The 27,231-nt window shown below is 44.7% G+C and overlaps 1 protein-coding gene across 2 annotated transcripts in view; it reads right to left on the reverse strand.

Moving 5' to 3' along the window:
- LOC138289792 (alcohol dehydrogenase 1-like) overlaps positions 1 to 27,231 on the reverse strand; it is a 324,764-nt gene that overhangs the window by 175,884 nt on the left and 121,649 nt on the right. For both annotated transcript variants that reach the window (XM_069230197.1, XM_069230198.1), the window contains one exon: positions 1,660 to 1,801. In XM_069230197.1, the coding sequence (XP_069086298.1) occupies positions 1,660 to 1,801 (142 nt within the window). The remainder of the gene's footprint in view (positions 1 to 1,659; positions 1,802 to 27,231) is intronic.

The raw sequence follows: 27,231 nt of genomic DNA on the forward strand, positions 1-27,231 counted from the left end.
GCTTCAGCTTAGTTCAAATGTTTACCTTCGTCACTAGCCTTTGCTGAGTTACTCTCGCATCCTGGACCTGACATAATGTTTTTTAAGGCTATGTGTATCACGTTTAGAACAGTTCATAAGACTTGCCTTCCTTTTCTGCAAAAAGAGATAAACTCTATACACCTTTTAGTGGTCTGCAATCCTCAAAAGTAAACTTTCTCTGTATTGCAAAATTTGGGAAAGCCAGAGTAATAGGTCTTGCCTTTTTAGTTAGAAAGATTAATAGTGTTAGACCTGACAGCCTTAGAGTGGCCATCCCCCAACTTTTTGCCTGACTTCCTCCATTTTTCTGACCCTGTTTTTGCTGGCTTTAAGACTCCTGCTCTGTGCCAAGCTACCGGAGGGTGAGCACAGGATTATTTGTATTGTGTTGTGACTTACCCTGACTAGTATTGTGGCCCCTACTAGGACAAGGGTGTATACCTCTGCCAACTAGAGAGACAATTTCTTACAAAGAGCAAGTCATGACTTGGTGACTTTCAGGCGTGTGTTAGTTCTTCAGTTCCATCTGTTGGGTTTGGGTGGGCTACAGCCAGGGTAGCTTTGATGTCACAGCAGTGCTTTATAAATATTATTTCAATTCATTTCAAATAGAGGACCCAGGAAAATGCAACTAACTAGGTACAGAAATCTATAAATCTAAGCTAAGTTCTAAACTTGGTAAACAACTTTGGGTAAATGAAACTACTAGTAGAAGTACTACACTGAAGTAAAGTTGCAATTTTCTGATTATGGTCCTACCAATACTATCCACATATCAATTGTGTTTAGCCACCCAATACTGTTGTACCCGACATTCTCTAAATTGCCATTGGCATGTGTCTTAAAAGTATTATTCAATTCAGAACTCGTAATTGAATTACATTTGTGATTCTGTTTAGTTCTTTTTATCTAGAACTTTCTGCATAACCATGCCACATTTCAGATTGGGTGTGTTCTTCTTAAAGACGGCTTTCTTGTTAGTTCAAATGAGATCTATTAAAGAGGAAAAACGTTCAATCTGAAGGAATGGATCCAAGATGGGACACCGGGGACCCTTGGTTCAAATATGCTGTGAATTATGGTCCAGTTTTGATGGTGGAGATGTTCTTTGAATGTATAAGTATTTAACAGTAACAAAGAACTGGATGCTACTGATTACAGTATTTTTGTGTGCCATCACCATTTTACCAGTGAAATGATTTTCTTTTCTCTCTATTTCTCGAAAGATCACCACTTTGTTTTAGGCAGCTTCCTGCTTCAACAGGAAAGGTTATAGCAAATATTTGCTTAAGACAAACAGGGCCAAGCTTAATTCCCTAGAAGTGACAATGAGATATTTCAGATGATCGCTGAGGAGCAGTGAGGAGGCTCAGTGTATTTGATTAGTTCCAGGCCTTCATCCTATCATAGAGCATTTAATGACTTAAGAGGCTGTAACACAAAACAATGAACATGTTCAGGCTGTTTTACTTTGGGTATTTTGTAAAAGAATTGCACAGCCCCAAACTAGCTCGTGCTTCCCTTTCTCTGCCCTCCTGTCAATGTGACCATTTAACCTGCACCCCCCTCTGAACACTGGCAATGCTGATTAACCTCTAGTATGTTAAAAGGCAGTAATGAGGGAATTTAGCAGCAAACCTGGTTTTAAGTCAGTCACTTCTTCTCCAACACTTTCAACAATTCCAGCTCCTTCATGACCCAAGATTACTGGAAAGTCAATTCCTTCCAGAGCACCTCTCAAAACATGATCATCTGTCCGACAAATTCCTGTGGCAACAAGCTGTACAGAAGAGAAATTAAATATTGATAGTACAGAGTCAAATGCTATTAAAACGCATATAAATAATTTACTTTACCAATCAACTGAACAAGGCATGGTCTCTTACTGAGCTGTAGCATAAAGAAAGTACCCTTTAGAACCATTCACAAAAGAGACCGGTCTCCAACGCTGCATAGCTGCAGATTTAAAATTTTGGATATCAATGAATTTACCTGTCTCACGTTCTGACCAAATGTGCTCCCCACTTCAGCTTTTATGTTCAAAGAATAAATCATAGTTTAACAACAGTTATTGCATGCTTTTTTGTGCAACCCATTTTGTTTGCATCTGTGTGCAGCCATAAAAAAGTATGACTTTTTACAGTATTTGCTGTTTGTCAGAGCTCATGTCGATACAAAAAAAATACAAGCACTGGCAAAGCCGTAGGTCTCGCTTATACAAGAGCTATTGGCTGTGGCAATGTGTTTTTGCCATGTTGTACATCAGTGTGGCTGTTGTTCAGTATGGATAAAAGTTGATGGCGTGGAGTGTCACAGAGTGAAGTGGGGGAGTAGAGTGTCATAGAGTTGAATGTTGGAGAGTAGAGTCAATGGTTCAGTGGCAGAAAGCGCTGTGGAGTGGTGTGGGGTGAAATAGGGTGGACTAGGTTGGAGTCACCTGGGGCAGTGGGGTGGATTGGAGTATAGTGGGGTAGATTGGATTGGAGTAGATTGGGGTGGATTGAAACGGGGTGAGATGGATTGGTTTGCGGTGGGGTGAGTGGATTTGACTGAAGTGATACGACTAGGGTGGAGTGGATTGGATTGGGAATGGGTCGAATGCATTAGGGTAGTTTTGAGTGGGGTGAAATAGAGAGGGGTGAACTGGAGATGGGTCAATTAGATTGGAGTGGTGAGGAGTTGAGTGGAATGGATTGGGCTGGAATGGATTGATTTGATTGGAGTAGAGTGGGGTGGATTAAGCTGGTGGATTGGACTGGAGTTTTGTGAATGGAATGTAGTGGGTGGGGTGGAATAGATTGGGTAAAGTGGGGTGGATTGGAGTGGGCTTGGCTGGATTAAATTGGGGTGGATTGGATTGGACTGGAGTGGGGTGGATTGGAGTGGATGGATTGGACTGGATAGGGATGGGGTGGATTGGACTGGATTGGGATGGGGTGGGATGAATTGGATTCGGGTGGGGTGGATTGGATTGGTGTGGGTTGGATTCTGTGGATTGAGGTGGGATGGGGTGTGAGGTGAACTGGATTGGAGTGGGATGAATTGGACTGGAGTGGGGGAATTAGAGTGGGGCAGACTGTTTTGGATTGGAGTGGGGTGGACTGAAGAGGGGCAGATTGTTTTGGATTGGAATGGGTCAGATTGTTTTGGATTGTAGTGGGGCAGATTTTGGTGGATTATAGTGGGGCAGACTGACTGTGGCATATTGTTTTGGAAATGAATAGGCAGACTGTTTTGGATTGGAGTGGGACAGACTGGAGTGGAGCGGACTGTTTTGGATTGAAGTGCAGCATAATGTTTTAGATTGGATTGTGATAGACCATTTCAGTTTGGAGTGGGGAAGACTGTTGTGGATTGGAATGGGGCAGGGTGGAGTGTGGCAGATTGTTTTGGATTGGTGTGGGAGGATTGTTTTGGATTGGGGTGGGACAAATTTGATTGGGGCAGGTTGTTTAGGTTTGTAATGAGTCAAACTGGAGTGGGTCAGATTGTTTTGGATTGTAGTGGGGCAGATTTTTGTGGATTATAGTGGGGCAGACTGACTGTGGCATATTGTTTTGGAAAGGAATAGGCAGACTGTTTTGGATTGGAGTGGGACAGACTGAAGTGGAGCGGATTGTTTTGGATTGAAGTGCGGCATAATGTTTTCGATTGGAGTGTAATAGACCATTTCAGATTGGAGTGGGGAAGACTGTTGTGGGTTGGAATGGGGCAGGGTAGAGTGTGGCAGATTGTTTTGGATTGGTGTGGGTGGATTGTTTTGGATTGGGGTGGGACAAATTTGATTGTGGCAGGTTGTTTTGGTTTGTACTGAGTCAAACTGGAGTGGGGCAGATTGTTTTGGATTGTAGCGGTGCAGATTGTTTTGGATTGTAGTGGGGCATATTTGTTTAATTGTATTTGGGCAGACTGGAGTGGGGCATATTGTTTTGGTTTGGAGTGGGGCAGATTGTTTTGGATTGGAGCGGGTCACATTGGAGCGGGTTGGATCGCAGTGAGGGGGCCTGGATTGGAGTGGGGCAGATTAGATTGAAGAGGGAAGATTGCAGTGGGCCAGACTGTTTTAGATTGGAGCGGGCGGATAGTTTTAGATTACAGTGAGGCAGGCTGTTTGGAACTGGAGTGGCGTAGATTGGAGTGGGGCATATTGCTTTGGATTAGAGGGGGCAGGTTGGAGTGGGGCAGATTGTTTTGGACTGCAGTGGGTCACATTGCTTTGGACTGAAGTGAGGCAGTTTCTTTTTAGGTTGGATTGGTGCAGATTGGAGTGGGGCAGATTGGTGTGGGTGGATTGCACTGATGTGGACTGGACTGGAGTGCAGCGGATTACATTGGACTGGGGGGATTGGAGAGGGGCAGACTGTTTCAGATTGGAATGGGGAAACTGGTTTGGATTAGAGTGGTGCAGATTGGAGTGGGCCATCCTGTTTAGGACTGGAGTGGTTCAGTTTGGAGTGGGGCAGATTGTTTTGGATTGGAATAGGGCAGACTGTTTTGGATTGGGGTGGGGCAAATTGTTGTGGACTGGAGCAGGGCAGATTGTTTTGGATTGAAGGGGGGCTAACTGGAGTGGATGAGTTGGGAGTATGTTAGTGTGGTGGATTGGGATAGAGTAGGGTGGACTGGATTGGAGTGTGGCAGACTGGATTGGAGTTTGGCTGACTGGAGTGGGGAAGATTGTTTAGAAGCCGGGCAGACTGTTTTGGATTAAACTGGGCAGATTGTTCTGGATTGGAGTAGGACAGACTGGAGTAGGGTGGATCGAGGTGAGGTGAGGTGGACTGGATTGCAGTGGGGTAGATTAGACTGGCGAGGGGGTTTTGCAGTGGGCAGAGGTGGTGCAGATTTTTGTGGACTGGAGTGGGGCAGGTTGATTTCGATTGAATTGGGGTAGATTGGAGTGGGTGGGTTGACAGTATTGGAGTGTGGGGGATTTGGATGTAGTGGGGTGGGTTGGACTGGAGTGTGGTGTGGTGTGGTGAATTGGACTAGAGTGTAGCGGACTGGACTGGAGGGTGGCTGACTGAACTGGGTCAGATTGTTTTGAGGTGAAGCCGATTGTTTTGGACTGGAGTGGGGCAGATTGGAAAGGGTCAGATTTTTTGGGATTGGAGTGAGGCAGATACTTTTAGATTGGAGTGGAGCAGATTGTTTTGGATTGGAGTGGGCACATTTTTTGGTATTACAGTGGGGCAGACTTACTGTGGCATATTGTTTTGGAATGGAATAGCAGATTGTTTTGGATTGGAGTGGAACAGATTGGAGTGGAGCGGATTGTTTTTGACTGCAGTGTGACAGAATGGTTTAGATTAGAGTGTGGTAGACCATTTTAGACTGGAGTGGGGGAAATTGTTTTGGATTGGACTGGGGCAGACTGGAGCGGGAAAGACTGGAGTGGGGCAGTTAGGACTGCAGTGAATCGTATGGAGGTGGACTGTACTGGAGTGGCGTGGATCGGAGTGAGGCGCATTTGATTGGAGTTGAGTGGATAGGAGTGGGGCAGATTGTTTCGGATTGAAGTGGGCATTTTGTTTTGGATTGGAGTGGGGCAGACTGTTATAGATTAGAGTGGGGCAGATCATTTTGGATTGGAGTGGGGCAAATTCTTTTGGATTGAAGTGGGACACATTGGAATGGGGCAGCTTGTTTTGGATTGAAGTGGGGCAGATTGTTTTGGATTGGAGTGGGCAGATACTTTTGGATTGGGGTGGGGCAGATTGTTGTAGACTCGGAATGGGGCAGCATGTTTTGAATTGCTGTATTAAAGTGAGGCAGATTGTTCTGGATTCAAGGAGACAGATTAGAGTGGGTAGGTTGAGATTGAGTGGGGTGGACTGGATTAGAGTGTGGAAGATTGGACTACAGTGTAGCTGATTGGAGTGGGGCAGACTGTTTTGGATTGGAGTTGGGCAGACTGCTTTGGATGAGGATGAGGAAGATTGTTTTTGATTGAAGTGGAGCACATTGTTTTGGCTTGGAGTGGGGAAATTGTTTTAGACTGGAGTGGGTCAGATTGCTTTGGCGTCGAGTGGCGCATATTGAAGTGGGTCAGATTGTTTTTGATTGGAGTGAGGCAGACTGTTTTGGGGTTGGAGTGGGGCAAATTGAAATGGGGCACATTGTTTTGGGTTGGAGTGAGGCAGATTGTTTTGGAATGCAGTGGGGTAGATTGGACTGGGGCAGATTGTTTTAGATTAGAGTGGGGTAGACTGTTTTGGATTGGAGTGGGGCAGATTGTTTTAGATTAGAGTGGGGAATATTGTTGTGGAATGGAGTGGTGCAGGGTGGAGTGTGGCAGATTGTTTTGGATTGGTGTGGGAAGATTGTTTTGGATTGGGGTGGAACCGAATTGATTGGGGCAGGTTGTTTGGGTTGTACTAGGTCAGACTGGAGTGGGGCAGAGTGTTTTGTATTGTAGGGGTGCAGATTGTTTTGGATTGTAGTGGGGCAGATATTTCAATTGTAGTTAGGCAGACTGGAGTGGGGCATATTGTTTTGGACTGGAGTGGGGCAGATTGTTTTAGATTGAAGTCAGGCATATTACAATGGATGGGAGTGGGGCAGATTGGAGCGGGGAGAATCGCAGTGAGGGGTCCTGGATTGTAGCAGATTAGAGTGAAGAGGGGGGATTGCAGTGGGGCAGACTGTTCCGGGATGGAGTGGTCAGATTGTTTTGGATTGGAGCAGATAGTTTTAGATTACAGTGAGGCAGACTGTTTGAGATTGGAGTGGCGTATATTGGAGTGGGGCATATTGCTTTGGATTAGGACAGATTGTTTTGGATTGGAGTAGGGCAGATTCTTAGGGACTGGAATGAGGTAGATTGTTTTTGATTGAAGGGGGCATATTGGAGTAGGTAGGTTGGGAGTATTGGAGTTTGGGGTATTGGGAAGGAGTGGGGTGGTTTGGATAGGACTGTGGCAGATTGGACTGGATTGTGGCTGATTGAAGTGGGGCAGATTGTTTCAGATTGCAGAGGGGCACATTGCTTTGGACTGAAGTGGGGCAGATTTTTTTTAGATTGGATTAGGGCAGATTGGTGTGGGGTGGATTGCGGTGATGTGGACTGGATTGAAGTGCGGCGGATTAGATTGGACTGGGGGTTTGGAGAGGGGCAGATTGTTTCAGACTGGAGTGGGCAAATTGGTTTGAATTAGAGTGGTGCAGATTATTGGGGACTGGAGCAGGGCAGATTGTTTTGGATTGAAGGGGGGCTAATTGGAGTGGATGGGTTGGGAGTATTTTAGTGTGGTGGATTGGGGTGGAGTAGGGTAGACTGGATAGAAGTGTGGCAGACTGGACTATAGTGTGGTGGACTGGACTGGAGTTTGGTTGATTGGAGTGGGGCAGGTTTTTTTTTAAATTGGGCAGGTTGTTGTGGATTGGATTGGGGCAGGCTGAAGTGGGGCAGATTGTTCTGGATTGGAGTGGGGCAGATTAGAGTGGGGTAGATCGCTGTGAGGTGGACTGGATTGCAGTGGGGCAGATTAGACTGAAGAGGGGGGTTTTGCAGGAGGCAGATTATTTCGGGGTGGAGTGGGCAGATTGTTTTGGATTGAAGTGGGGCAGATGATTTTAGATTATAGTGAGGCAGATTGTGATTGGAGTGGGGCATATTGTTTTGGATTGGAGGGGGCAGTTTGGAGTGAGGCATATTGTTTTGGATTGGAGTAGGGCAGATTGTTTTGGATTGAGGTGGTGCAGCTTGTTGTGGACTGGAGTGGGGCAGGTTGTTTTTGACTGAATTGGGGCAGATTGGAGTGGGTGGGTTGACAGTATTGGAGTGTGGAGGCTTTGGATGGAGTGAGGTGGGTTGGACTGGAGTGTGGCGAATCGACTAGAGTGTAGCAGACTGGACTGGAGTGTGGCTGATTGAACTGGGTCAGATTGTTTTGAACTGAAGCTGATTGTTTTGGATTGGAGTGGGGCAGATTGCGTTGGCTTGAAGTGCAGCAGATTGTTTTGGATTGGAGTGGGTCGGATTGTTCTGGATTGGAGTTTGGCGGATAGTTTTGGATTGGAGTGGGGCAGATTGTTTTGGATAGGAGTGGGGCAGATTGGATTGGAGCAGGTTATTTTGGATTGTAGTGGGGCACATTGTTTTGTATTGTTGTGGGCCACATTCTTTTGGATTGTAGTGGGATAGATGTTTTAGGCAGTATTGGGGCAGACTGGAGTGGAGCATATGATTTTGGATCGATGTAGGGCAGATTGGAGTGGGGTAGATTATTTTGGATTGGAGTGGGGCAGATTGTTTTGGAATGGAGTGGGGCAGATGGCTTAGGTTTGCACTGGGACAGATTGAAGTGGGGTAGGTTGTTTTGGATTGTGGAGGGGCACATTGTTTTGGATTGTATTGGGGAAGACTATTTGGTTTGTAGTATTGCAGACTGGAGTGGGGCATATTGTTTTGGACTGTAGTAGGCAGATTGTTTTGCATTGAAGTAGAAAAGATTGGAGTGGGGCAGATTGTTTTGGATAGGAGTGGGCAGAATGGATTGGGGCAGGTTATTTTGGATTGTAGTGGGGCACACTGTTTTATATTGTTGTGGGCCACATTCTTTTGGATTGTAGTGGGATAGACGTTTTAGGCTGTATTGGGGCAGACTGGAATGGGGCATATTATTTTGGATCGGAGTAGGGCAGATTAGAGTGGGGTAGATTATTTTGGATTGGAGTGGGGCAGATTGTTTTGGAATGGAGTGGGGCAGATTGCTTTGGTTTGCACTGGGACAGATTGAAGTGGGATAGGTTGTTTTGGATTGTGGTGGGGCACATTGTTTTGGATTGTATTGGGGAAGACTATTTGGTTTGTAGTATTGCAGACTGGAGTGGGGCATATTGTTTTGGACTGTGGGAGGCAGATTGTTTTGCATTGGAGTAGAAAAGATTGGAGTGGGGCAGATTGTTTTGGATTAGAGTGGTGTAGATTATTTTGGATTGGAGTGGGGCAGATTGTTTTGGATTGGAATGGTGAAGATTGGAGTAGGGTAGATTGGGTGGGGCAGAATTTTGTGGGGTGAGGTGAAATGGATTTTAGAGGGGTGATTGATGTGGGGAGGATTAGATTTTAGTGGGGGAGTTTGGAGTGGGCAGATTGTTTCAGATTGGAGTGGGCGGATTGTTTTGGATAGGTGGGGGGCACATTGTTTTAGAGTGGGGCAGACTGGAGTGGGGCAGATTGTTCTGGATTGGAGTGGGGCAGATTGTTTTGGACTGGAGTGGGGCAGACTAGAGTGGGGCACATTGTTTTGGATTGGAGTGGGGCACACTGTTTTGGATTGGAGTGGGGCGCATTGTTTTGGATTGAAGTGGGGCAGATGGTTTTGGATGGGAGTGGGGCATATTTCTTTTAGACTGGATTGAGGTCGATTGGAGTGGAGCAGATTAGTGTGGGGTGGATTGCAGTGATGTGGACTGGATTGGAGTAGGGCAAAGTAGACTGGACCGTGGGGTTGGAGAGTGGTAGATTGTTTCAGATTGGAGTGGGCACATTGTTTTGGATTGGAGTAGGGCAGATTAGAGTGGGGCAGATTGGTTTGGATTGGAGTGGGCAGATTGTTTTGGGTTGGAGTGGGGAAGACTGGAGGGGGGCAGATTAGAGTGGAGTAGTATTAAGTGGGGTGGGTCAGAGTGAGGTGGACTGGATTGGAGAGGGGTGGATTGGAGTAGGGTGGATTAGGTTTTAGTGGGGGAGATTGGAGTGGGGCAGATTGTTTGTGAATGGAGTGGTGGAGATTGGAGTAGGGTGGATTGAGAGGGCAGAATTTAGTGGGGTGGATCGTGGTGAGGTGGAATGGATTGGAGAGGGGTGATTGAAGTGGGGCGGATTAGATTTTAGTGGGGGAGTTTGGAGTGGGCAGATTGTTTCAGATTGGAGTGGGCAGATTATTTCAGATTGGAGTGGGCAGATTGTTCTGGATTGTATGGGGCAGGTTGTTTTGGATTGGAGTGGGGAAGACTAGAGTGGGGCAAAATGTTTTGGATTGGAGTGGGGCACACTGTTTTGGATTGAAGTGGGGCAGATGGTTTTGGATGGGAGTGGGGCATAATTTTTTTAGACTGGATTGAGGCAGATTGGAGTGGAGCAGATTTGTGTGTGGTGGATTGCAGTGATGTGGACTGGATTAGAGTGGAGCATGTTAGACTGGACTGGGGGATTGGAGAGGGACAGATTGTTTCAGATTGGAGTGGGTAAATTGTTTTGGATTGGAGTAGTGCAGACTGGAGTGGGGCAGATTGTTTTGGATTGGAGTGGAACAGATTGTTTTGGATTGGAGTGGGGAAGACTGGAGGGGGCAGATTAGAGTGGAGCGGAATTTAGTGGGGCGGACCATAGTGAGGTGGACTGGATTGGAGAGGGGTGGATTGGAGTAGGGTGGATTAGGTTTTAGTGGGGGAGATTGGAGTGGGACAGTTTTTTCGGATTGGAGTGGGCAGATTGTTTTGGATTAAAGTGGGGCAGATTGTTTTAGATTAGAGGGTGGGCAGATTGTTTTGGATTAGAGTGGGGCAGATTGTTTTAGATTAGAGTGGGGCAGATTCTTTTGGATTGGAGCGGGAGTTGGAGTGGGGCTGATTGTTTTGGATTTAAGTGGGGCATATTGAAGTGGGGCAGATTGTTTTAGATTACAGGGTGGGCAGATTGTTTTGGATTGGAGTGGGGAATATTGTTTTGGGTTGGAATAGGCAGATTGCTTTGGATTGGAGTGGGAGTTGGAATGGGGCGGATTGTTTTGGATTGAATGCAGTAAACTATTTTGGGTTGGAGTGGAGCAGATTGTTTTGGATTAGAGTGGGGCAGATTGGAGCAGGGGACGATTGTGGGTTGGATTGTGGTTAGGTGGACTGGATTGGAGTATGGTGGAATGGAGTGAGGTGGATTAGACTGGAGTTGCAGGGGTTGGAGTGGGGCAGATTGTTTCAGATTTGTTTTGGATTGGAGTGGGGCAGATTGTTTTAGATCAGAGTAAGACAGATTGTTTTGGATTGGAGTGAGGCAAATTGTTTTTGATTGGAGTGGGGCAGACTGTTTTGGATTGGGGTGGGGCAGCTTGTTGTGTACTGCAGTGGGAGAGAGTGTAATGGATCGCTGTACTGGAGTGAGGCTGATTGTTTTGGACTGAAGGTAGGCAGGTTGGAGTGGGTGGATTGGGATAGAGTGGAATGGATTGGATTTGAGTGTGCCAGATTGGACTGGAGTTTGGCTGATTGGAGTGTGGCAGACTGCTTTGGACTGGAGTAGGGCAGATTATTTTTGATTGGAGCGGAGCACACTGATGTGGGGCAGATTGTTTGGGACTTTAGTGGGGGTAGATTTGACTGGGGCAGATTGTATTGGATTGGAGTTGGGCAGATTGTTTTGGATTGGGGTTGGGCACATGTTTGTGGATTGGAGTGGGGCGGGTTATTTTGGATTGCGGTATTGGAGCGGGCTGTTTTTTGGACTGGAGTGGGGCACACTGTTTTGGTTTGGAGTGGGGCAGATTGGAGTGGGGTGAGTTTTGATGATTGGAGTGTGGTGAACAGGAGTGGATTGGGATGAGCGATTTGGATTGGAGCAGGGCAGACTGGACTGGAGTAGGGTGCGATGTGTTAAAGTACAATTTTGAAAATTATACATAAAAAAGAAACAATGTTGCTTTGCAATATTTAGAACAAGATAATACTCATCTTTTGAGGACAGCTCCCATAAGCAAAAACAAAACATGAGTGTATAGTGAGAAAAGAAGAATTGGCAAAATAAAAAAGTTAACTATAGAAAATACAACATTTCAGGTTTTTTTTCCCTGATGGGCACGTTTTCACCACACCGTGCCTTCTGCTTGCAGGGCAGTAAAAGTAAAAAAAAACTTGAGTGCAAAGTGAGAAAAGAAAACTGTGAAGCCGCATTGTGCCATCTAGAGGTACACAGGGACATTACTATGAAAAACCTCCAGGTCAAGTCTGAAGCTTGGATTCTGTCATCAGCGTCTCACTTCAATTTTCCACTGGACTATGGCTCCAGTGTGGCAGTCTGTACGGACCCAATAGCAGGTACCAAAAATACAGATGGCTCCACAGTAGGATCCACTAACCCATCCAGAGGCCCCTGTGTTTTCATAGCGTCCGAGTGCAGGGCACAGGGAAACAAAAGTGAGCTGCGCTACCTGCAGCATAGTCTCTTTGAAGGCCTTTATCTGCTGCTGGATCGATGACAGCCTAGGTTCAGTAAACTGAGGCCTTGATAGAGTCCAATTTGCATCTTGACGCCCTAGTGCCTTCTCCTTGAAACCAGAGAGGTGGTATTGGGTCAAGTCCCACTTTACTTTTTTATGCCTGTATTTGGACTTGGACACAACTTGGGTGAATCTGTGGCCAACATTAGCTTTCTGCAGTTGTGGTATGGCTTGAATCCTTTCGTTTTCAGTAGCGACATTATGCACTAGCACACTGAAAGTTTAGAAATCATTGGGAGCCTGACAGATTAGGGAGTAAAACTCAGGTACTGCTGACTTGCCTAAAACAATGTGTAATATGATGAATGCATTCTTTTGATAACGTAGCAATAGATCTTTTTATTCGATTTAGGGTACCTGTTGTTCACTTTTGTTATTGTCGTCTTTAAGTAACTATAAATGATGGAGACTATGTTCTTATGATTATAAATTAATGATTGGAAATGGCTGAATGCTTGTATAATAGGTTATGATTTCAGAAGTAATACTGTAGAAGTTACAATGACAAGTAATATGAATTTGGCATTCTTGGATGTTAGTTCTGTTGTCCGGCTTACATTGAGTGATATGTTGTTAAGATGTTTCGCATAACTAGACAAGATAAATCTAGATTGAGACATCTGTTGGTGTCATTAAAAACCGCTCGGTTTGTTACATGCAGGAAATACCTTTAATTTAGTTGGAGATATGTGTTGGTGTGGCGGTTATGCTTTCCCTTTTCACTATACCATGGCTAGTTAGAAGAGATTTGTCTATGTATCTTTCATATAGAAAAAGGGGCCGTAAATGGAGAGCAAACCTTATTACTCAACTCTCAAGAGTATGCAAAAAAACAGTGACACTGGGTTATTATCTAACATTTTAGCATTGTATTAAAAGACATTATCCATATTCCAAGTGCATCTTCAAGAAAAGCTGTAACAATAACTAATGTACCTGAGATTTCATGTACTAGTTAATTGGGAGAATTGGACTATCAGAAAATTACATCTGTAATGTAAATTGAGGTATCTGGTATGAACGGATTATGAGGAATTAATTTTGCTGTATGATTATATACTCTGATTTGGTCAACCTGTATTCAGGATTACTTAGACAACTGTTAAAGAGAGTTCACAAGCCTTTCTTGAAGGATTCATACCACAAATTATATAAATATGATTATAAAATATTACTTACATTATTACATTGTCTTGAACATATTCATAATTTTGTGTATATGGATTTTTGCAGCACTGATGAAGTTTCAGAAGGGAACGAAATGCATTGGTTGGGCTGACATCAATTTTATGCTAGATAAGTCATCTCAATAAAGCATTTTTCACTGTTATGAAGATTGGCTGTGGAGTTACTCATGATCACAAGAACACTACATTAGAATAGTATCCTCTCCTGAATAAGTTATATGGACTAATAATTATGTTTGTTAAATGAACAGGCTGGGTGCTTCTTCCTGTAGGATTCACGCCACACAAATTGTCCATTGCATGTTATAAGCTCTAGTTTCAGTGACATTGTTCAGAAGCTTGAGAGTCTGCTGCAGGAATGTTTGTATAATACAGGTCACAAACTCCAGAGGGAGGGGGAAAGGGTAACTGTCATGGGTTCATTTTAGCGATTTGCTTGGGCTCACTTATTTTAGGTCAGGCCTGTGCCCTTTTACATAGTTATATGATTCAATCCATTTATTCATTTGAATTAATTTTTGCATAGCTTGCTTTTAGCAGGGATGTTTTTTAATCAGCTGCTATTCTGAGAATGTGTTGTGATTACTTTCAGTGCATGACATTTCACCATGTAACTCTACCCAAGGCTGTACATGATAATCTATCTAGTATTACCACAAGAATTCATAGCCAACCTCGACATTTACACACATTACCATGTCAGGAACGTTTCTCAGAACACAACACGTTTTGTTGTAAAAACATCACACTGGCCAATGAAGGTAGAAAGGTCATTCTATACAGCGGAGCCATCCTATGCTGTCTGCCACTTCATTGCCACCCTGCAGACCTCAGCCCTGTCTCTACCACCAACCGAGGAGACGACGGGCAGACCCTTTTTTTTTCAAGTATGGGTTTGGGTGTTCCTTCCATGGACTAGTAGGGGCAGAGAGGGGATATCACTGTTACGCTCTCATGTAGAAGCTAGATGTGTAGCTAGGGATTTGTAGGCACAGGTTTATTCCAATATGCTGGGATTGTTTATCTCCTTTTCACTTATGTAACAATTCTACGTGTGCTATGTTTCATCCTTCCAGTAATCAGAGCTCATGTATTTTATCATAGAGTGTAGTCTTTTCAATAAATGCATTATAAACTGCCCTGCCTCTTTTGCCTACCTGTGTGGGTGAGACTTGTACAAAGTTCTAAGACATAACCTCAGTGCAAGAGAGAAGTCATCTCAGAAAACAGGGGCATCTCAAACATCTGTGCTTTACACAGAACAGTGTAATATCCATTGGATCTAGTTAAACCCAGGTTACAAAAAACAATGTGATGGGCAGATGGAAGTTAAGCAACTTGCTAATGGGGCAATACTAGATAGTGTTCTGCACCCTTGATTTATGCATTATACATTCCATGTATTCATTATTTGAGGAGCAGACAAACAGAAAGAAATTTGCTGACTATCGCCCAGTATGCTGAAAGATGGATTAAAAGCAATGACTGCATATTCCAATGTAGAAATCAGAAAACTAGAATATTGAAATATTTATAGTTGCTCCTCGAATTAGGAGTTGGGTCCAGAAACCTGTGTGCACTGAGCATCTTCCCTGTTCCTCAAATGTGTTCTCAAACAACAGAAAAATTTGCAGAATTGTTTTTTATTTAGAAAAAGTAAAACATGTACATTTTAATTTACTAGATAAAGGTCACAACTATGACAGCCCAGTGAAAGTATGAAAAGGCTCATTGAGGACTAAAGGGATATTCCATATTTTTGTTTTAAAAAACATAACATATATTATACGCTCCAACTACCCACTCCCCTCCCTACCCTAAAAATTAGCTGCAGGACAGGTGACTATTTAATTGTTGGTATTTTCCCTATTCTCCATTTCCTATCATACCAAATATATTTTGAGTTTATACAGCTGAGACTCCAAGTAGCCCTTGGCAAAATAGTAAGCATTAAGGTAAAGATCTCTCAGGGCCCAAAAGGCCAGAGAGGAGTTTTAAAATAAAAAAAAAGTTAGTGAGCGGAATGTCATTACAGATCCACCTTGTTTCCATGCTTGTTAATCAAACACTTTGTTGCCTTTCCTTTTGGAGCATGCAAGTGAAGGAACTGATCTAAACCGGGGGTCTCCAAAGGTTAGTTTGTGAGCTACTAGTAGCTCTTGAGCAACCCATAAGTAGCTCTTCTGTATGTAGCCCAGTCTACAAAAACTGAACAATGTATATTGTAAACTGTCTGATGTGGTCAGTATTAAAATTCTAAAAATATTAGTAGCTCTGGGTGGTTTTCAGCAGCATAAAAATGTTGGAGACCCCTGAAATTCTAAACAAACACTTCAAACAATTAAAGGGCCCAAGCACTTAAGGGAGTGAACGCTGATGGTCCTCTGTTAAAACTCCAAAGACACCAATGCATCTGACCCGGGGTTTTCTCGGACTCAGTTACCAACCTGAAAATGCATAGCTTAAGGAGATGTGATACCAACACACCCCCTTGAGGACAAATCTGAGAGCTTGCTAATACAACCAGGAAGCTAATATTTTTTTTTTTAAAGTGGACCTCCATCCCTAGCACTAGATGATTGTTTTATGGGCTCCATCATGTCTCAGAATCCACTGTCTGCTGGTGGAGTAATGTTGCATTTTACCCTGCACTAGCATAAGGTCCTGCGATGCATGCCCTAATATTGGACAGCTTTATGGTTCCAACATTGATGACAGCTGAGTGATTCTCCCAATTATGCTTGACCTTCTGATGACAAATTTTGTTTGTACAAGGATGGTTCCTCACCCATTGGGATTGATCTTTTGTATAGAATCAAAACAATGACAACACTCTTCCAATCACACATCCTACACTGTGTAGCGTGCTACAGATGTAAGGAAGAGCTTCAGCACTCCACAGAGGTGTAGTCAAAAATAAATGTGAATATACAACTACCACTTTTTTTTAAGAATACCATAACTAAAATCCAGTTGACGTCATTTAGATTTGAGCAGAGGGAAGACTAAAAGCTAAACTGTGAAACATCAGAGACAAACATTCTAAAGTAGTATGCAAAAACCCCCAATTATATTAGTTCTAATGGGCATATTTATACTTTATGGAGCAAAACTGAACTAACGCAGTTTTGCACCGAAATGTTTAGCACCGCCTTGCGCCATTCCTGAGCACCATCCTGGCGACATATTTATAGAATGGCGCAAGCCAGTACAAAGGGTGGGCTAGCGTAAAAAAAAATGACGTTAGCCCGGTGGGGCTGGCGGTACAGGAGAAAGGGGTTTTGCACCAAAAAATGACAGTAGGCTGGTTGGAGTAAAAGAAAGATGACTCTAACGAGCCTAGCGTCATTTTGTGGTGCAAAACCATCCATACCACATGACTACTGTCGTAGAAAAGACAGGAGTCATGCCCACCACCCCAATGGCCAGCACATGGGACCAGTGTCCCCTGGGCATGGCCACTGCACCCTGTCCCATGCATGGGGCCCCAAGTTGGGCCCACGAAGGCACTTTAATTAAAAAAAATTACTTACCTATACTTACCCTGCTTACCTGGGATGGGGTCCCCCTATCCTCCGGTGTCCCTCTGGTGTGGGTGTTCCTGGGGCTTGAGGAGGGCACCTGTGGACCGATTCCTGGTGTTTAACCATGGAAATGGGTCCACGGGTCTGTTAATGCCTAGTCTGACCCAGGCGTTAAATAATGGTTTGAACCAATATTTAGCCACTCCTCCCACCCGTGTGTCATTTTAGCACGGGGATAAATATGGGCTAGCACCATTTTTTAGATGGGAACGCCTACCTTGCATCTCATTGACACAAGGTAGGTTCACTCACCTGAAAAATGGAATGCAAACTCCAATATTTTGACATTAGACGGCAAAATATAAATAGTTTTGCGCCAGGATTGCATAAAAAAAATGACGCAAATTCAGCGCAAATGGGGTATAAATATGCCCCTTAGGCCCGGATTTATACTTTTTGGGGCAAAACTGCAGTAACTAAGTTTTGCACCATAAAGTTTAGCAACGCTTGCACCATTTCTGTGCACCAGCTGGGCACCATATTTATGGAATGGTGCAAGCCGGTGCAAAGGGTAGGCTAGCGTAAAAAAAAAAAATGACGTTAGTCGGCTGGGGCTGGCGGTATGGAAGAATGGGGTTTTGCACCAAAAAATGACATTAGGCAGGTTAGAGTAAAAAAAAATGAGTCTAACCTGCATAGAGTCATTTTTCTGAGGCAAAACCATCCATACCACATGACTCCTGTCTTAGAAAAGACAGGAGTCATACCCACCACCCCAATGGCCAGCACAGGGGACAAGTGTCCCCTGGGCATGGCCATTGCACCATGTGCCATGTATGGGGGTCACATTTCAGGGCCCCCTATGGCACTTTAAAAAATAAAATAAAATACTTACCTGTACTTTCCTGGGATGGGGTCCCCCATCCTCCGCTGTCCTTCTGGTGTGGGTGGGGGTGTCCCTGGGGCTTGGCGAGGGCATCTGTGGGCTTATTCCATGGTGTTCCACCATGGAACTAGGCCCACATGTCCCCTAACGCCTGCACTGACCCAAGTGTTAAAAAATGGGGCAAAGCAAACTTTGCACCATTTTTTTACCCCTCCTCCCTCCGTGCACCACTTTTGCACGGGAGTATAAATATGGCGTTAAGGCCATAGAGTAATTTTTTGCACAGGAACGCCTACCTTGCATCTCATTAAGGCAAGGTAGGTTTCCATGTCCAAAAAATGACTTTAACTCCATAAATTTGGCACTAGACAGGTCTAGTGCCAAAGTATAAATACAGAGTTTTGCACCGAATTAGAGAGAGAAAAAATGACGCTAATTCGGTGCAAACAGAGTATAAATATGCCCCTTTGTTTCATAAAAGTGAAAACAGCATCTGAAAAATAGTGCTTACTGCAAGCGCTAGAGGAATAATAGAGCAGCAGTTCTTAATGTGTGGTTCCCGAAGCCCTGGAGGTACGTGCCGCCTACTCAAGGGTCCGCGACAATTCAGAAAATGTAATAATATTAGCAAATAAAGTATATAAATATGTGTACATGGAAAAAGCAAAATTGAAAATTGAAAAACGCTCCGCAAATGTGAATGAATATAAAATTGAAGGCTAAAAATGAAGCTTTTTTCCTTGTCTTGATTCGTGGGAGCCACACAGTACAGGACAACTGGGGCCTCTGTTGAAGCACTCCTATGACTTAACAAAAAAAGACTATGCAGTAGGAGGACAAAGTTATATGCTGGAGTCTAGCATAGCATGTCATCTTTTAGAAATGAAGCTACATTTTGAAAAGCTCCAAACTTCCCATTTACTTTGTTCATTGTTTTGTTCGTCAATTGAATACAATATGTCATAATTTGTGTATTTAATGCATTCTATATTTTTGTGTACTGTCTTGAGGGTACAGGGATGATTAAATGGGTGGCCACAGAAGTCCAAAAGAACCTCTGCAATACAGCATATAGGTGCAACGTCAACACCATAATTTCATCACTTCAAGCAAACAGGATCTATAGATTATCATTTGATGCCTGTAGGGATTCCACGGTTTCGCGTTTATATAAATGTGTTACAACTTGTTGCGTTTATGTCACTCAATTAAGAGTGACATTTGCCAAGTTGCAATAAGATGAACCGCGGACCAACTTTGCCATCTAGCGGTTGGGAAAAAGACTGCTGGAATCCAAGTAAGTCCTAAGTGACAATGTAGTTATGACACCACTATTTATTTAGCTGTCACTGTCTGTGCCCCACAGTGCATTTTTGCAACGTCTTAACTATTAATGGAATGTTATTTCCTGCACTGCCAATAGTGAACCGCACACTGTACCTTCTAACTACACATCTAAAAATCGTCTATAGCTACCAGTAGCGGACCCAGTGCTTCATGGACCCTGGTGCAAAGAAAGAATTAGGCCTCCCTGGCTGCTGTGCCCCCCTCAGGCCTTTGGGCCCCAGCACCACTACTCCTGTAGCACCAATGGAAGCTAACACCCCCCCCCCCAGGCCCCCCCTTCGACAGCTATGCCCCACTTTGTCAACTGTGTTCATGCACTCCAGTCTTGGAATGCTTCTGGCAATTTAACAATGACTCAGGGAAGACAACCATGTGTGACATGTTATACTCTACTCTTTTTGGGCGGCCACCATTTGTGCTTCTCATCATATGTATGGCTTTATTAATACTAACGTGCCATGATTGTCAATAAATGACCCGCGGGAGACTAGGCGGTTCGTGCCTGGCTTAGCCATTGTTACATTGAACTGCGCCCCAGCACAACACATCATATTATTTCCCTTCTCAAGTCCTTACAGGCCCACCTACCATCTGCATCAACCCAAAAAAATAGTTTATTAAACATTTAAAAAGTGAAAAAATGACAAATGCATAGTCCAAGAGGAAAAAAAAACTCATGCTACCCAAAAGAAAGAAAAAAAAATCTATTACATTTCTAGATTCATAAAGATATATTCAGGGTATGCTATTTAAAGTAATGCCTTTGAATTAGCACTTTCATCCTAATCTCTCCCAAATATTATCAACTAACCTCAAAGCTTTAAGTGAGGCGAGTCTTGCAAGGACTGACAATAATTTAAAAAGCCAATAGGGCCGATAGGTCTGAGTGTAATGTAGTAACATATACAACATTAGCATATTAGAGTGAGACACGGGAGGGAATCAGCAGGAGCATAGAGAGAAGGAGACAGCTGTGAAGCAGTCCTTCGAGCAGTTCGAAGAAACACTCGACAGCTAATACCATTACGGAAGAGACAACTACTCCATTGGGCTGAGCCAGACGCGATTGACAAAGTGACAAGCCAATTACTGAAAGAGTCTGGTCACAGAAAGTCTATGATATGAAAGGGCATACTCAAAGTCCGCACTCTGCATATGGTTAGCAGTAGGTATGTTTGAAGATAAGAACGTTGAAACAGGTACCTGCCAGGCCCTATATTCATGGCCTCAACTTTACAAGTAAGTAGTTTTATTCACCCACTTCTCCCACCCCCAGATTCACAAGATACAACTGAAAATTAAATACAATGAGATACTTGAGATGTCTCAAGTTTTCGAAATGGGCAGAATATGAATCAATGTGACAGATTTTTTTCAGGATATGTTTTACACACTGATCTCTTTCTTGACAAAGACAGTAAGAAACTTTTAGATAATATGAATGTGATGAAGTCCCTACTCGCATTTCACATGATTTACTTCATGTCGCATGCCATATGGTTTGTCTCCCTATTGCATAAGAGCATTTTCTTTTCCTAGGTGTATTTTTATAGTTCTGTTTTTAATGAAACATACGAGTCTTGTCGAATACCCACTGCAAGCTGAGATGGCCACAATTGTCTGGGTGCCTTCGTTGTGTGAATGGATGTTAATGACTGGTCATTACTGACAGCTCAGAACTGAGGCTGACGGTAGTGCGAGTTTCTCGCTGCGCCTCTTATAAAGGTTTATGTTCATCAACTCTCTGGCCTCTCTGCAGAGCAGAAACAGCCCTAGTCACATATCTGCTAACTCTAAATAGGATCCTATATGGAATTATGTACTGTGGGTACTCGGCTGTTGAAATATTGGCAGTGCTAAAAGAAAAGAAATGCTTGTTTTATGTACATGTGAACTATGTTTTAATCATAGCTGCCAAGGTTTCAGATTGCTTATGTGTGACATTTTCATAATTTCAGTGTCATTATGAGTGACATTTACCAACTATGAGTGACCCTTTCATGCGAGCAAAATCAAGCAATGAAGACGTGGGAAACCTATAAATATCAGAAATTACATCCATTTGAGCAACAAGAAACTCTAAGATCTTAAAACTGATTCAAAGCACCAGATATGGAAGGACACTAACCTACTAAAAAGCAGTAACTCACAGCTAATCCTCATAAAATACTATTTTGCGAATATGCATGGTTCATGTTCTTTTGTGAAAACTGTCACTAGACATAAATCTGATCTTGCTCCAGCAAAGAATTCAGCCCCACTGCCACTTGGTTTTAAACTCAAGTTATTCAAACAAACACCCTCCACCCCTAGGGTGAGCACAAGGTGCAATGTAACATCCCCAAAGCGGTGATTTGCTGAAGAGGCTAGGGCTGCAGGCTTGGAAAACATTGAGCATGCAGATTCCGTGCCACACTTTGAGCACAAGTACAGTCTGAGTCAGACTGCCAAGCCCAGTCCACTGTGGTGGGCGCCACCAGCCTGAGCTGTTAGGTACAGGCTCAGGCTTTAAATATTTAATATAGTTAAATATTCTCAACAATGAACAATTCATTGAGGAGAGGCTGCAAATAAATGATTATAGTTATTATTCTCAACAACAGAACAGTCACTTTACATAGACCTGAGTGAGGTGAGCCGCTGTGGGCTCTCTTGCAGTGTTATGATGGTTGCTACGCTACGCACAGACCACCACAAAGGAAGACTGTAGGAAAGTACCATCTTGCATGGCATGTTACCCCCCTTTTTACCTGTAGGACAGTATGTTTTTGCCTGTCTCACTGGGATCCTGCTGGTCAGGACCCCAGGGCTCATAGTTTATGGCCTAATGTGTGTGCCTGTATAGTGCTTGACTGTGTCACTGAGGCTCTACTAATCAGAACCTCAGTGCTTATGCTCTCTCTGCTTTTAAATTTGTCACTATAGGCTACTGACTTCATTTACCAATTTTATTTGGTACACTGGACCCCCCCTTAGAAGTCCCTAGTATATGGTACCTAGGTACCCAGGGCATTGGGGTTCCAGGAGGTCCATATGGGTTGCAGCATTTCTTTTGCCACCCATAGGGATCTCAGACAAACCCTTGCCCATGCCTGCCATTGCAGCCTGTGTGAAATAACGCACATTATTTCACAGCCATTTTCACTGCACTTAAGTAACTTATGAGTCACCTATATGTCTAACCTTCACCTGCTGAAGGTTAGATGCGAAGTTACTAAGTGTGAGGGCACCCTTGCACTAGCAAAGCTGCCCCCACATAGTTCAGGGCCATTTCCCGGGATTGTGTGAGTGTGGGGACACCATTACACGCGTGCACTACATATAGGTCAAAACCTATATGTAGCTTCACAATGGTAACTCCGAATATGGCCATGGAACATGTTTAAGATTATGGAATTGTCCCCTCATTCCAAATCTGGTATTGGGGAGCCAATTCCATGCATCCTAGGGGCTCCACCATGGACCCCCAGTACTGCCAAACCAGCTCTCTGAAGCTTGCACTGCAGCTACAGCTGCTGCCACCTCACAGACAGGGTTCTGCCCTCCTGGGGTCTCAGCAGCTCAGTCCCAGGAGGCCAGAACAAAGCATTTCCTCTGAGAGCAGGGTGTTACACCCTCTCCTTTTGGAAATAGGTGTTTCAGGCTGGGGAGGGGTAGCCTCCCCCAGCCTCTGGAAATGCTTCAAAAGGCACAGGTGGTGCCCTCCTTGCATAAGCCAGTCTACACTGTTTCAGGGACCCTGTGTCCCCTGCTCTGGTGCAAAACTGGACAAAGGAAAGGGGAGTGACAACTCCCCTGTCCATCACCACCCTAGGGGTGGCGCCCAGAGCTCCTCCAGTGTGTCCCAGACTTCAGCCATCTTGCTTTGCAAGGTGTGGGGGGCACTCTGGAGGGTTCTGAGTGGCCAGTGCCAGAAGGTGACGTTAGAGACCCTCCTGATAGGTCCATACCTGATAAGGTAGCCAATCCCCCTCTCAGGGCTATTTAGGGTCTCTCCTGTGGGTTCTCTTCAGATTCTGCTTGCAAGTTTCCTTCAGGAATCCTCTGCAACTACTACTTCATCCTCTGACCTCGGATCAACCACAGCCTGCTCCAGGAACTGCTATAATAGCAACAAAGTACCCACAAGGGATACTTTTCCTCTGCAACTTCAGCTCCAGCCAGCAACTGCAACAGTTTCCACAGTGTGCACGTTCTGGGGACTCCCTGTCTTCATCCTGCACCAGAAGGACCGAAGAAATCTCCCGTGGGGTGACGGAGTCACTCCCCTGCTCACGCAGGCACCTCCCAAGATGACGACCGGTACCCCTGGACTCCTCTTACAACGACGAGCGTGCTCCTAAGGACACAGAGGGCGGACCCCATCCACATAGACTGTCCTGAGGTCCAGCTGACGCAATCTGGAGGAGGTAAGACCTTGCCTTCCCTGACAGCGATGATACCCTTGTGTACTGCGTGTTCTTCACCTCCTGAGGCCTCTGTGCACTATTTGCAAAATTCCTTCATGCACAGCCTGGTCCAGGTCCCCAGCACTCTATCCTGCGACGCTCAACTCGCTGAATTGTTCTCCGGTGGTGTGGGACCTTCCTTTGTTGTGCTGCACCAACCCGCTTTGCACCTCCTTTATCCCCGTGTCCTGGGACTCCCGTGGGTGCTACCTGGCATCCTGAGGGCTCTCGGGTGCTGAGAGCCCCCTCTTCCTCCTCACACAGAGTTGAGGCCCTCAGGTCCCTCCTGGGTCCAGCCAGCACCATTTTGACACAAAACGCATATTTGTCGTAACCAAGGCTTGTTGGCGACTTCCAACACAAAATCACATCTGTATCCATCTTCACATCGTGGGACATCTTTTGCATCATGCAGGAACCCGCTGGCATCTTCCTAGGGTGCATTCCTGCAGTCTTTGACTAACGGGGACTCTTCTTTTGCACCCTCTTCTGGGTTGGCAGGGGCTTCTGTCCTTCCTAGAACTTCTTTCTACTTCTGAACTTGGTCCCCTTCTTTTGCAGGTCTTCAGGTCCATGAATCCAGCAGTTGTTGTTTGCAGACTTGGTTGGTTGCTGCAATATCCCAACCACGAGGTGTAGTGTGTCCTAAGGAAACTTGCAGGACTTTACTCCTGCTTTTCTGGGTTCTGGGGTGGGGTAATTTACTTACCTTTACTGTATTCTTACTCTCCCAGCGATTCTGCACACACTACTCTTGTCTAGGGGAGAATTCATGATTCTCATTCCACTTTCTTAGTATATGGTTTGTGTTGCCCCTAGACCTATTTTCTCCTATTGCATTCTATAGCATTTCCTAATGTTTGCACTATCCTATGACTATTTACTTGTCTAATTGTGATGTCTAGTGTATATATTGTGTATAATACTTACCTCCAGAAGGAGTATTGTCTCTAAGATATTTTTGGTAATGTGTCACCCAAATAAATACTCTTATTTTTGGTAACACTGAGTATTGTCTTTACATGTGTATAAGTACTGTGTAACTATAAGTGGTATTGCATGAGCTTTGCATGTCTCCTAGTACAGCCTACACTGCTCTGCTATAGCTACCTCTATCAGCCTAAGCTGCTAGAACACCACTACATTTCACTAATAAGGGATAACTGGACCTGGTATAAGGTGTAAGTACCCAAGGTATCCACTACAAACCAGGCCAGCCTCCTACACAGACAGAAACGATCAAGTGAGTTAGTTATGTCAATCATAATCCAGTGCTGCAACATCTGGACAACGAGTGGATGACTGTGCAACTCCTGATCACACTAATGGATCGCTGGCGAGGCTAGTACTGTTGTGGCACCAATTAAACTGGTGGGGTGGGCCAGGCATAGGTATCGGTGCATGCACGGCGGCAATCAAAACAAAACAGAACTGGCACTTGCGCCGCGGCACAGCCCACCTCACTCAGAGACACCGACTTCCTGCCGACAGTCCTTCGGCAATTGGACACAAGAGTCTGTCATTGATGCACAGTGACACAACGCCATGTTGTTATGTGAATGCTGCTGTGGCCGGCCAGGGAGTCTCAGCAGCAGCTTTGTGAATAATGCAGCCAGCGCAGCTGAGCCCCAGGCCCAGGCGACCCACACTCCTGGCATATAATTCTGCTATGATCTACTGTCTTTCCAAATTGAAAAGAGCAGCATTGCACAGTCATACTAGTGCAGCCACACACTCTGCCACGAAAGCCTGCTTGCTCAAGGAGTGCTTCTCGCTTGTTTCATCCTTAGCGCCGGTAGTGTCAAGGAGGAGCTATAATATGTGACTTCACATTTTAGTGCTGTGATGCAGACCACCACACTAAAATGCGTTAGTCTAACCCCTGATGCCTGGTACTTGCAAGGGCTGTTTAATGTATTATGTATGAGGTATTAGTATAGCACAAGCCTATCCAAAAGGCAGAGTAGCACTGTACTACGTTATAGGAAAGATACAATCAATGAGGATCAGAGCTTGCAACATGAGGCTTTCTCGAATGGATATAGACGCACTGAGTGACGCAAGATGCTGTGAATCGCTGGGTGAAAGGGCGTGCTACTCAGCCTCTTGGCTGCACAGATCAGCTACAGTGGAGGTTCGTGCCATGTCCAGCGTTTCTGACAGGGAGAGCAAACCCCAGTTTCGGAGGGTGCACAGATTGGAGCAGCAGCTCTTGCAGAGGCGCGTTAGGCAACCTGATATTCCCACCACTCAAAGCTGGAGGGTGGTGTTGGTGTCTTCCCTGGAGATGCGGTGTGGGTCGCAGAGAGAAGGTGGCTCCAGTCCAGCTTGTGGAAGAGTACAGCAGTCTCCTACAAAAAATGTGCCTGGCTCCCCTGTGAGAGTCATGAGAGTCGGGGTGCATTCGAATCCTCATTGTCTCACCACCTCTGGCTACAAAATAAAGTTAGCAATAAGCCCCTGTAACAAATTCCTGCAAGTCATGGAGCTGAGGCCCTGAGGTGCGACATCTCCTAAGAGTGGCATTCACTTTCTCTGCGGAGTAGTCCTTAAAGGAAAAAGTGCTTATAATCCACTCAAAATGAGACTAAAATCAGGAAAAAATCAGGACTAAAACCAGGAGACGCAGGATACGCTGGTAACAGAGCCTCAGTTTCTTATTCGGCTGCCCTAACTCCTCACTGAATTCAGCCAAATACTGCTCTACCACTTCTCACCTGGCACTCGCCAGACCGTAGCACAAAACCTCAAGAGCACCTGACCACAGAAAGCCAATTTTATGTAAAGACTGGAGGCTCCAATTATGCTTTTCTTGCTTGAATTTAATAGCAGCAGTCAAGAATAACAAAAAAACTACATATCCCGAGTGGTGAAGGTTACAAGCCAATGGGAAGAGAAACGCAGTACTAATGTGGTAACCAATCAACACAACATACACAGAATAATGATGTCACTTGACTGCGAACAGCCCTCTTTTCTTGCTGCTCGCAGTCAAGTTAAGTACTTCATTAGTTTTCTCTACACAATTATTTACATTAATGTTTATGTATTGAACATATGGCACTAGCGATAGCTTACAAATTTGCGCTGCGTGCCCATCTTTTTTTTTATTCCCACCAGACGACACGCTGCTGCACTGTTCACGAGCACGGTCTTCCTCAAGCTCTAATTCCATTCCTCAGACAGCAGCTGCCATTTTATACCACTTCTGATTAACAACATGAGCGAACTCACTGCGCTACACAGGTCCCTTCTTTCTGCCCATTCTGCTTTAAGGAAAGCGGATTTCCTCTCCTCCCCTGTCAAACCTCATCTGCTTCTGTCCTGACAGCAAGGGCTCACACAGCCACGCCCATACACGCCCCTTCTACCCTCATTTTACAGCCCATAGGCAGAGTTTCGTCCCTGAAGTCCGCGCCCTTGAAAATTAACCCCTTCTCCGGAGAATATTTCCCTACAATTTTTTTTTATTTTGCTTTCTCCTCTTGCATTGGAGATTCAGAGCTCTCCTTTGCTGCAGGATGGTCCTGATGAGGAGAATACAGTTAAAGAGGAGTTCAATAATTTTATTCAAGCCTCTGTACAACAGGCAGTTTCTGC

Source organism: Pleurodeles waltl, chromosome 1_1 (assembly GCF_031143425.1).
Source record: "Pleurodeles waltl isolate 20211129_DDA chromosome 1_1, aPleWal1.hap1.20221129, whole genome shotgun sequence".
NCBI classification, from domain to species: domain Eukaryota; kingdom Metazoa; phylum Chordata; class Amphibia; order Caudata; family Salamandridae; genus Pleurodeles; species Pleurodeles waltl.